At 39.7% G+C, this 12,397-nt stretch overlaps 1 protein-coding gene across 1 annotated transcript in view; it reads left to right on the top strand.

The window, feature by feature from the left end:
* The window catches only part of LOC119411629 (laminin subunit beta-3), a gene marked incomplete in the record, with an annotated part of 118,531 nt that overhangs the window by 28,376 nt on the left and 77,758 nt on the right, over positions 1–12,397 (top strand). Inside the window, 2 exon segments of the mRNA XM_037678535.1 lie at positions 10,985–11,196; positions 11,790–11,996. Of these exon segments, the coding sequence (XP_037534463.1) occupies positions 10,985–11,196; positions 11,790–11,996 (419 nt within the window).

The raw sequence follows: 12,397 nt of genomic DNA, 5'->3' as shown, positions 1-12,397 counted from the left end.
ACCAGAACCAGGGCTGTAGCTGGAGAGTCGGGAACTAGGGCTGCAGCAGGTGAACCAAGGACCAGAGCTGCAGCAAAAAAAACAGGGACCAGAGCTGCAGCAGGAGATGGAGTCAGAGCTGCAGCAGGTGGTGAAGGAATCAGTACTGCAGCAGGTGGTGGAGGAGTCAGGAGATCTGCAGCCATGAACCCCTCCGGAGGACTGGAGCGAGGACTGTCCACCTGGGTCTCCTCGCAGCATGGCAGAAGTGGATCAAGGTACATCGCCACCACAGAAGCCTGCCGCCGTTCCAGCTCCTCCAGCGAGGGAAGGCTAGACTGCTCCTCTGGCAAGTGGGGGCATGGATACCTCCCCCCCGGCGAAATTTTCCACCGTTCCACCGGCAACCGAGGGCTGGGCTTCATCCTCACCTGCAAAGCCCTCTCTTCTCTGCGCTGGACTCGTGGGGGACCAGCAGATAGCCCCTCTCTCTCAGACGATTGTCCGTGACAGCCAGGAAGAGAACTAGGAGGAGGTGGGCAGCGGGGTGCAGCAGCGAGATGGGTTGATGAGGGAAGAAGAGACGGTGAAGCTGAGGACCCAGGTTTAATGGCCAGACAGGTTACCCAGAACTGACACTTTTTTTCTCTCCTCCATTTCCTTATCACGGCGAGCAATTTTGTCCGCTTCACGGGCCAGAAACTCGAACAGAGTAATCATCCTCCTGCTGGGTTTGGAATCGGTTTCAGGATTCTATTGTGTTCTGCCATCAGAAGTGTTGAACCCAAGTGCAGGAGGATGACAGGAGGCTTGTGGAAAATCAAAGTATTTATTTTACAAAAAAAAAGCAAAAGTTGACAGGGCAGCATACTCACAGAAGAACAGGACACAGGATGGAAGGCAGAAACACACCATAAGGACAATCCTGAGACAAAAACTAAATATCAGTGAACTGAATATACACACACACACTGATTAGGACAATTACAGACACATGCGGTGATTATAACATGACACAGGTGAGACAGTGGCTGAACATAGGGAGGGAAAACACTGAGAGCAGAACTGGAAATATAAGGAAACAGAGACAGCACAAAACCCCAGAAACTGTACACCAATACAAAAATATAAAATAATAAAAACAGCAATAAGATCTAAGATACGAACTAAGAGAAACATTAACTAAAAATACTCTAAACACTAATAGTACAAAAACAATTCGCTGAACATCACTACGAACATGAGTCTGTGTGAGCAGCTGAGTACAAATTAAATCAGCAACATGATGTGATTTTTCACAGTGATTTTACTGGGTTTTTTTTTTCATTCATTCAACCTTTATTTAAACAGATAAATCACATTGAGCCTCCAAGACTCATTTACAAGTGAGATCTGCTTAGACAGACAAAAAATAGTGCAACTGGACACATAGGAATTGGAGGCAAAAAAAATCCTATTAAACTTTTACTTTTTGGCTGAGAAGAAAAACTCTAATATAAAAAAAACCACCTCGCACATACTAGCAGATAGTGACGTAGACATTCCGCAGAGGGGGGAGAGACGACAAGAGCGGTGAGCAATGTCCAAGGATGCACTCGAGGACACTGTAAGAGTTCTGATAAGGATGAAATAACCAACCATTTCCCTCCGGTGAGATCCGTGAACATTCTTGAGTGATGTCGTGGAATGGCCAAGGACAACGCCTATGGGAATCCAAGAGTCCTGAAATGATGACACAATGTTTATTCAGCTGTTTTCATCTGGATATCAGTTGGAAATTCCTCAATGGAAGCATCAGATCACATGTTCTCCAGGTGAATTCAGATAAGATGGCCTTCAAGGCCAGCAGGGGGAGCCAAATTTAGATAAACACACAGTTGTTTTGAGGACAGGCAGAACTTAATGACATCTATCTTGAGTCTGTATTGGTCCACTCGGGTTCCGAAATGTCCAAATTACGTGGCCACACCAAAAGAACGTGACTGAGTAAAATTCCTGAGATCTGATCCATTCTGCCCAAAGCATTTGAGTCTGGGTACTTGAGGCACAAACCAAGCCATCATAAGGCAAGCAGCATGATTGGGTCTGAATTTGCTGCAGACGACTTCCTTGTTTGTAGATAAACCAGCAACCAGCCAAATCCAAAAAGCAGGAACCAGTTATCATAAATCCAATTAAATATGTGTCCTTAAAATCCACAAATGGTAGCAGAAACAGACACATCATCAAGTCTTCCAAGTTGATGAGATATCCATCTGTGTGCATGCCAACAGGGCAAATCGGCTCACCTGTCGCCTGTCTTCTCTTCGAAGAAATGTTAAAAATTGTGTTGAGGGATCAACTGATCAAATAAAGTCCATAATTATGGTTCAGAAGATATGTAGAGAGAGGCTCAAAAGCAGTTTCACAGACAGACAGACAGCAGGTTAGAAATTCATGAGTGTAACAGCCTCAGGGTAGAAGCTGTTCCTAAGTCTAGTGGTTCTACACATAATGCTCCTCAACCTTCTGCCTGAGAGGAGCGGTGCAAAAAGTGTGTGTGTGCTGAGTGAGTGGAGTCATTCATTATTCAAGTGGTCCTTTTCCTGCATCTGGAGGTGTAGATGTCTGCGATGGTGAGGAGGCTGACTCCGACAGACTTCTGTGCAGCCTTCACCACTCTCTGCAAAGCTTTTCTTTCTGCAGCTGTGCAGCCTCCATGCCACACGTTGAGCTTTCTTGATCAGGCTGGTGGTGTTGTTGCTCCAGCTGAGGTTGTCATTCAAGTGCACATCCAAGTACTTGTAGCTGGAGACCACTTCCACCGCAGATCCTCTTATGTTCGGGGGGTGTAGGTGTTTTTGTTCCTTCTTAAGTCCACAATCATCTCCTATGTCTTCTTCACATTGATGTGAATGTTATTCTCTTTGCACCAGCTCTCCAGGTGTTCCACCTCCTGCCTGTAGCTGGACTCATTGTTGTTTGTGTTGCATCCCACCACCGCTGTATCATCTGCAAACTTTACAATGTGACAGCCTGGATGGGAAGGTGCACAGTCATACGTGAGCAGAGTAAACAGGAGGGGGCTCAACACACAGCCCTGAGGGGAGCCAGTGCTGAGGATTATGGTGGAGGAGGAGAAGTTGTGGATCCTCACTAACTGTAGTCTGTTTGTTAAGAAGTCTAGTACCCAGTTGCAAATGGAGGGGCTTAGTCCTAGTGTGAGTAGTTTGTCCATCAGGGTTTGGGGGATCATGGTGTTGAAGGCAGACATGAAGTCCACAAAGAGCATATGGACGTAGGAGTCCTTCTGGTTGAGAGCAGCGTGGACCACAGAGGAGATGGTGTCCTCTGTTGATCGATTCTCACAGTATGCATACTGGTGAGGGTCCTTGTTGATGTTGATGGTTGTTTTGATGTGGGCCATGACCAGTTTTTCAATGGGAGAAAAACTTGCAATTGAAAATGCCTTCCATTTGAAATATAACTTGGAAAATTGATGTAAAAATGTGGGAATAAGAAGACTTTGTTTACAAAGGTTATTGTAAAGTTTAAATAGTTTATTTTCATTCATTCATTCAACATTTATTTATACAGGTTAGTCTCAATGAGTCACGAGGACTCATTTTCAAGAGACCTGTTTTAGACAGATAACATAAGAAGTACAGACAACAGTAATTCAACAAAAAGCAATTAAAATCCAATAAAAGGAGTTATAAACTCAGTCAAATCAAAATGCCATTTAAAACAAGGTAAAATACTAAAAACAAGAACATATTTGCTTTGATTTTTCTATTGACATTATCAAATGTCTGTATCCCTTAAAGAAATAAAAGTAGAAAGTTTCAAATGGTAAGATGGTAAATAAAAATTCCATGCCAATCGTGCTGCTCATCCATCAATCAGCCAATTGTGTGTCATGTCCAATCTTATTTTGAAAAACCGTGATAGAGCAATTCCACAATAAACAAATTGCAAAGTAGCGAGGGACTACTGTACTGTATTTTACTGTACTGTCTTGTATTATGCTATACTATACTGTACTATAATGTAGTGTACTAACATTAACACCTCTATCGAGCAGTGTTGATTGTCTGGAACTGATAACATTTGACTACACTGAATATAAAAGTCAAGACAAGGAAAAGGATTTGGATCCAGAAAATATCTTTTTCTATAACATTGTGAACAACTGTCGCTACTACTCTACTCAGCTATACAATTCGACAGTTAAAGCAGACAACAAATTTTCCATCATACATTTCAACAGTAGAAGCTTATATGCAAATTTTTACCACATCAAAGACTGTTTAAGCCAGTTTAATCAACCTTTCAGTGTCATAACTATCTCTGAAACCTGGCTTAATTCTGAGAAGAGAGCTGATTTTGAACTAGATTGTTATGAATTCAATTATATTAATAGAGAGGGGAAGACTGGTGGAGGAGTAGTTGTATATGTGGACAGCAGTCTTAGATATAGTATAATTGAAAACATGACTAATGTGGTTAAAGATCACTTTGAGTGTATAACAGTTGAAATATATGTGGAAAAAATCTAAAATGTAATTGTTAGCTGTATATATCAGAGTCAGAGTCAGAGATTCTTTATTGTCATTCGCACCTCATGTGGTACATGTGGTGGAGTGAAATTATGTACACGGGGTCCCAGTTACATCCAACAATAAAATGTATAAGAAAAACAGTAATAACATCTAAGATATGAACTAAGAAAAACATCAACTAAATATACACTAAGCACTCATAACATAAAACATTGAACATCAGCACAAACATGAACATGAGTCTGTGAGCAGATGTGCACGCATGAACACATCAACATTGAAACAGATCAGCAGCAACATGATATGGTTTTTCACAGTGATTATTCTAGTTAGAGATTCATGAGTCTAACAGCCTCAGGGTAGAAGCTGTTCCTCAGTCTAGTGGTTCTACACTTAATGCTCCTCAACCTCCTTCCTGAGGGGAGTGGGGCAAAAAGTGTGTGTGCTGGGTGAGTGTGGTCCTTCATGATGCAGGTGGCCCTCTTCCTGCATGTGGAGGTGTAGATGTCTGTGATGGTGGGGAGGCTGACTCCAACATCTTCTGTGCAGCCTTCACCACTCTCTGCAAAGCTTTTCTTTCTGCAGCTGTGCAGCCTCCATGCCACACGTTAATGCTGGAGCACAGGATGCTCTCCACTGCACACCTGTAGAAGGAGGTGAGGACTGAGCTTCCAGACCAGCTCGCCTCAGCCGTCTGAGGAAGTAGAGTCTCTGATGAGCTTTCTTGATCAGGCTGGTGGTGTTGTTGCTCCAGCTGAGGTTGTCATTCATGTGTACATCCAAATACTTGTAGCTGGAGACCACTTCCACTGCAGATCCTCTTATGTTCAGGGGGGTGTAGATGTTTTTGTTCCTTCTGAAGTCCACAATCATCTCCTTTGTCTTCTTCACATTGATGTGAAGGTTATTCTCTCTGCACCAGCTCTCCAGGTGTTCCACCTCTTGCCTGTAGCTGGACTCATCATTGTTTGTGATGCATCCCACCACCGCTGTATCATCTGCAAACTTAACAATGTGACAGCCTGGATGGGTAGCTGCACAATCATACGTGAGCAGAGTAAACAGGAGGGGGCTCAACACACATCCCTGAGGAGAGCCAGTGCTGAGGGTTATGGTGGAGGAGGAGAGGTTGTGGATCCTCACTAACTGTGGTCTGTTTGTTAAAAAGTCTAGTACCCAGTTGCAAATGGAGGGGCTTAGTCCTAGTGTGGATAGTTTGTCCATCAGGGTTTGGGGGATCATGGTGTTGAAGGCGGATGTGAAGTCCACAAAGAGCAGACGGACGTAAGAGTTTTTCTGCTCCAGGTGGTTGAGCGCAGTGTGGACCACAGAGAAGATTGCATCCTCTGTTGATCGGTTCTCACGGTATGCATACTGATGAGGGTCCTCGTTGATGTTGACGGTTGTTTTGATGCGAGTCATGACCAGTTTTTCAAAGCATTTAGCGACTATCGGGGTGAGGGCCACTGGCCGATAGTCATTCAGACCAGTCACCGTAGAGCTTTTTGGGACTGGGATGATGGTGGCAGTCTTCAAGTAGGTGGGAACTGTCTCCAGAGTAAGTGAGGTGTTAAAGATGTCTGCCAGCACCTCACAGAGCTGATCAGCACATTCCTTCAACACTTTTCCGGGGATGTTGTCTGGGCCAGTTGCTTTGTGTGGATTAATCCTCCTGAAGGTACTCCTTACTTCTGCTGAGGTCACGCTGAGATGCTCTTCATCCGGTGGTGAGGTGAGTCTGGTGCTGGGTGGTCTGTTCGGGTCTTCAAAGCGTGCATAGAACTTGTTGAGGGCATCAGGCAGAGATGGGTCTTTGGGGCATTGTTCACTCCTTCCTTTATAATCTGTTATGCACTTAATGCCCCTCCACATGCTCCGAGGGTCTTGTGAGATGAATTGACCCTCGATCCTCTGTGCATATGTGGCCTTGGCCCTCTTAATACCAGCAACCAGCTCTTTCCTTGTCCTACTCAGCTCCTCTGAGTTTCCAGACCTGAAGGCAGTGTTCCTGGCTTCCAGCAGGGTACGCACCTCTGCATTCAGCCAAGGTTTTCTGTTTGGGTTCTGTTTGGATATATAGGGCTCCTGGTTCTAATATGGACCTCTTTACAGAATGGTTTGAGAAAACCTACACAACTGAGACACCAAATAACTATTTTATCTGTGGCGACTTTAATATTGATCTGCTGAATGTAAACAATCACAAATCAACTGAAGTTTATTAATACTACATGCAGTCTGAGCCTTTTCCCTCAAATTACAAGACCTACCAGAATCACATCTAGCAGCGCAACATTAATAGACAATATATTTACAAATGTGATACATAATAATACAATAAGTGGATTATTAGTTAATGATATAAGTGATCATTTACCTGTTTTTGTTGTTTGTGACAACCGCCACATGAAAGATAAGAGTAAGAATAATCCAATATCTAAAAGATTAAGGACTGAAGAATCTATAAAAGCATTTAAAGATGAATTATCTAAACAAAATTGGGAGTCTGTATTGAAAGAAAATGAAATGGATAAAGCATATGATAATTTTCTGAATATTTTTAAATCATTATATGATAAATATTGTCCCAATATAAAGTTTATTCATAAAAATAAGTACTCAGAAACTCCATGGATCACAAAGGGACTACAAAATGCCTGTAAAAAAGAACAAACTATACAGAGACTTCATAAAGCATAGATCAATTGAGGCTGAAAATAAATACAAGAAATATAAGAATAAATTAACCGCTATTTTACGCATAGCAAAACAAGATTATTACAGCAAACAGTTGGATAGAAATAAAAATGATATTAAAGGTATCCGGAATATTTTAAATAGTGTCATTAGAAAAATCTCCAGGCATACTAGCTTTCCTCAACACTTTACAAATAATGATAAAAACCTTAATAGCATAGAAGAGATAGTCCATCATTTTAATAAATATTTTGTAAGTGTGGGGCCTAAATTGGCTGAAGAAATCCCGCAGGCCACAGTAGAAGAAACACTAAATGACACATTAGTTAGTAGAAATCCAGATTCCATGTTTGTCACAGCAGTGGAAGGAAAAGAAATTATAGATATTGTAAATAAATGTAAAAATAAAAGGTCAACTGACTGTGACGGCATTGATATAATAATAATAAAGAAGGTGATTAAGTAAATTTTTCAGCCGCTCACATACATTTGTAATCTATCAATTCAAACAGGTATGTTTCCACAAAAAATGAAAATTGCAAAAGTCATCCCACTATATAAATCTGGGAATAGACATCATTTCACAAATTACAGGCCTGTTTCATTACTTCCACAACTCTCCAAAATTCTGGAACAAATATTTGTTGCTAGATTGGATAGATTTGTTAGTAAACTCAAATTACTCGCTGAGAGTCAGTATGGATTTAGGTCACAAAGATCCACAGCGATGTCAGTTCTTCAATTGAGAAGCAGTGACCAGTGCACTAGATAAAAATAAACCTGCCCTTGGGGTATTTATTGACTTAAAAAAAGCATTTGATACAATTGATCATGAAATACTCATCAAGAAACTAGAGCGCTATGGTTTAAGAGGAGTAGTTTAGCACTGGTTGAAAAGTTATCTTAGAAACAGGCAACAATTTGTACAAATGGGTGATTTCCAGTCCTCTTGCTTGGACATTGTTTGTGGTGTTCCCCAGGGTTCAGTATTGGGACCAAAGTTGTTTAGTTTATACATACATGATATATGTAAGGTTTCTAAAATACTTAATTTTGTTTAATTTGCAGATGACACAAACATTTTTTGTACAGGTGAAAATTTACAGCAGCTTTTGATAGAAATTAATTTAGAGCTATGTAAATTGAAAAAGTGGTTTGATATTAACAAATTATCACTAAATTTAGATAAATCCAAGTTTATGTTATTCAGGAATTGTAAAGGGCATAGCGATTTACAAATAATAATTGATAATGTGACTGTGGAGAGAGTGACTGAAATTCTGTTTTTGGGAGTATTGATTCATAATAAGTTCTGTTAGAAACCTCATATTAAATATGTTCAATCTAAAATATCTAGACGTATTGCAGTTCTCTCTAATGCTAGAAAATTTCTAAATTCTTCTGCCCTTCATATTATTTACTGCTCACTTATTTTACCATATCTAAGTTACTGTGTAGAACAGCACGGTGGTGCAACTGGTAGAGCTGCTGCCTCTCAGCGAGCAGGTCCCTGGTTCAAACCCCGGTCCAGGGGCCGTTCTGGGTGGAGTTTGCATGTTCTCTCCGTGCATGCGTGGGTTTTCTCCGGGTGCTCCAGTTTCCTCCCACAGACCAAAAACATGCATGTTAGACTGATTGGTAACTCTAAATTGTCCCTAGGTGTGAGTGAGAGAGTGAATGGTTGTTTGTCTCATTTGTCTCTATGTGTCCCTGTGATGGACTGGAGACCCGTCCAGGGTGTCCCCCGCCCCTCGCACAGTGATTGCTGGACATGGGCACCAGCGACCCCCGTGACCCAAAATGGAATAAGCGGGTAAAGATAATGGATGGATGAAGTTACTGTGTGGAAATTTGGGGCAACACTTACAAAACTTCACTTCAACCATTATGCACATTACAGAAAAGAGCCATTTGAATAGTTCACAAGGTTGATTTTTATTGTCATACCAACAATTTATTTATAGATTCTTATTTCCTGAAACTCACAGATTTGGTAGAGTTTCAAACTGCACAATTTATGTATAAAGTTAGAAACAAACTATTACCAGAAAATATTCAAAATGATTTACTGATAGAGTCGGGAGACATGACGATAGAGAAAACCTAAATTTCAGAACTTTGAATGTTAGAACAACAATGAAGAGAATGTGCATTTCTGTCATTGTGTGAACATCTGGAATAAACTGACCAAAGAGTTGAAGCAAAGTCCAAGCATGAGGTGTTTTAAAAAAAAACACTCAAAATGGTTATTATTCAAAAGTATAAGGATGAACAGGGGTGATGAACTGGCTGGTAATTCTAGAACTGTGGATGAACTGGGCAATTGGGTGCTGGTTTGTGTGTGTGTAAATAGGTAAATATTATCTATGTATTTATGCAGGTAGATGTGTATGTATATCTATGTGTGTGTGTATTACTTTCATCTGGTCCAGAAAATAGTATAGTTATTATTATTATTACTATTTATTTGTTTATTATTATTATTTTTGGAAAGCATACTGGCAACAGGAAGACTATTTATGCTATGAATTAATGAATGGAAAAGGGGTATGATTATATAAGTTAAACTTCATCTACTCCTTTTAAGACTCACAGTCACCAAAAAAGTGGAGTATTTACATGTATTTGAGTATATAAAAATTTAATATGTATATTTGATAGTAAGATATTGTATTTACACTTAGAAACATGAAAGTCTTTATTATTATGTTTTGTTGGTGAAATGTCTGTCTGAAATAAAAAATATCATCATCATCATCATCATCATACTATAATACATTGTACTGTACTATATACTACACTGTACTGTACTATACTATACTATACTATACTATACTATACTATACTATACTATACTTTGTTGTACTGTACTATACTATACCATACTATAACTTAATACTAAGTATAAATACTAAATACTAGCATTTTATAATGTATGTGAATTTTTCATTCATTCAACCTTTATTTATTCAGGTTAGTCCCATTGAGCCTCGGACTCATTTACAAGAGAGACCTGGTTTTAACAAAGAAAGATGACAACAAAGGACAGTTATAAAAAGGCATACATATTTTTTTTTTTACAAATAAGATGCAAAAAAAGTAACAAAATACAGCTAGATTCTAAGGTGAATGTAGAAAACTTAAAACAGGAACATGTCTGCATTGGTCCCTGCCAGGAGTCCAACAGATTCTTAAAGACACTTAGAGAGGTCAAAGGTCGAGAGCTTCAGATCTTTTTACAGGATAAATGTTGATATGTTATGATATGTTGATAAATGTTTTTGTGCGATGCCCTGAGATGACTTTTGCAGTGAATTTGTGCTATTAAAATAAATAAAAATTAATAAATAAAAAACTGATTTGAAAATAAAAATTGAAAGATTATAAAAATGTGTTCTGAAAAGATTTTTCCCAAAGTGTACTATTTGCCATTTTACTATTTTCTCTCTGATCCATTCATAGCATACATTCCAAAGTTTGACTTGTTTTATTTGATGTATTTAATGTTGATGTGTTCATGCGTGCACATCTGCTCACAGACTCATGTTCATGTTTGTGCTGATGTTCAATGTTTTATGTTATGAGTGCTTAGTGTATATTTAGTTGATGTTTTTCTTAGTTCATATCTTAGATGTAATTACTGTTTTTCTTATACATTTTATTGTTGGATGTAACTGGGACCCTGTGGACATAATTTTGTTCCACCACATGTACCAAATGAGGTGCGAATGACAATAAAGAATCTCTGACTCTGACTCTTGATACAGGAGCATTTATCACCATCAAGAATGCATATGAAGAGTCAACAGACACCGCAAAGAAAGTGAATACCAGTACAAACATAGTAGAGGAGGCAACTTACCTCATAAAAGAAACGAGAGACATCGAGGATCGAGTACAAGAAACCAACATCAGAGAACTGAATCGGCTCAACATCAGCATGCCCTCACAGCTGGACCTCACTCCTGTTGCTAAACAGGTATGTAATAATAATAATAATAATGGTTACTTTGTTAATTCCCAATGGGGATAGTCATTCTCTGCATGTTTCCCATCACACATGTGAGCATGCATGTAGAGCAGAGGGTCACCACCTGAGGTGCCCAGGGAGCCGACGGAAGGTTCAGGGCCTTACCAAAGTTAACTTCTCTACTTTAAAGTAAAACTGTAATGACACAAGTTTTTTTTTTATATATAACTACATCTACATGAATAAACTGAAGGAATTGACGGCACAACATTTCTTGAAGGAATGCAGGTTGCCTTTGACATTTAATGCTGTAATGTTTAACTGAACTCGTTTTATATTGAGACAGGGTGGAGTTATATCTGTTTTGGTCAAACCTTATGCAGGAGTTATCATCTTCTGGGTAGCAAAAGCGTTGGCTGACTAACCAGCCCAACCAGACAAATTCATTAAGATGTGTCTTTGATAAACTCCAACCAGTAATCTTCATTAGGATGTGTCTGTTTGATGCACTGATCAAACAGACCTGCAGCACCTGCAGCACCTAAAGTTCATTCTCTGTATTGAAGATGTTTGCTGTAAATAATTTCAGACTTTGTTTTTAGGTGTGTGGAAGTGTTCGATCAGAGCCCTGCACTCCTCTTCAGTGTGAGGCAGGGGATCTGTGCCCACCGGAGGGAGCTCTTTCCTGTGAAAAAGAAAAGAACTGTGTTGGGGCACTGCCTTTGAGCAACAGGGCAAACTCTGACGTCAACAATGTGAAAAATCAACTGGACACGCTCACTGCAAAGATGACGAAGGCTGCAAACATGGTACACTGTTCTTCATTGTTGATACTCTGCTGCATGAGCAGGTACATACATGCCAAATACTTCATACTTACTGGATAAATACTTGGTAGGTAATCAGTAGGTACCTTGTAAGTACCAGGTACATACCAGATAGGTATCAGTATGTACCTAGAACATAAATAACAGGTATAGTTCATACCCAGTCAGTACAAGGTATGCATCCTGTACAGTATTGGTATGCACCAGTATATACCAACTTAGTACTAGGTATGTGTCATGGAAAAAGGAGATTCCCAAACCATCAGGTATAGAATTCATCAGATTTATTACAAAGCTTTCAAGAACAGCCAGCAATCACAGAAGATCAATCTATTTATAGAATAGAATAGAATAGAATAGAATAGAATAGAATAGAATAGAAT

Source organism: Nematolebias whitei, chromosome 7, assembly GCF_014905685.2.
Source record: "Nematolebias whitei isolate Nwh7 chromosome 7, NemWhi1, whole genome shotgun sequence".
Lineage (NCBI taxonomy): Eukaryota > Metazoa > Chordata > Actinopteri > Cyprinodontiformes > Rivulidae > Nematolebias > Nematolebias whitei.
This window is presented reverse-complemented; position numbering and strand designations above follow the sequence as displayed.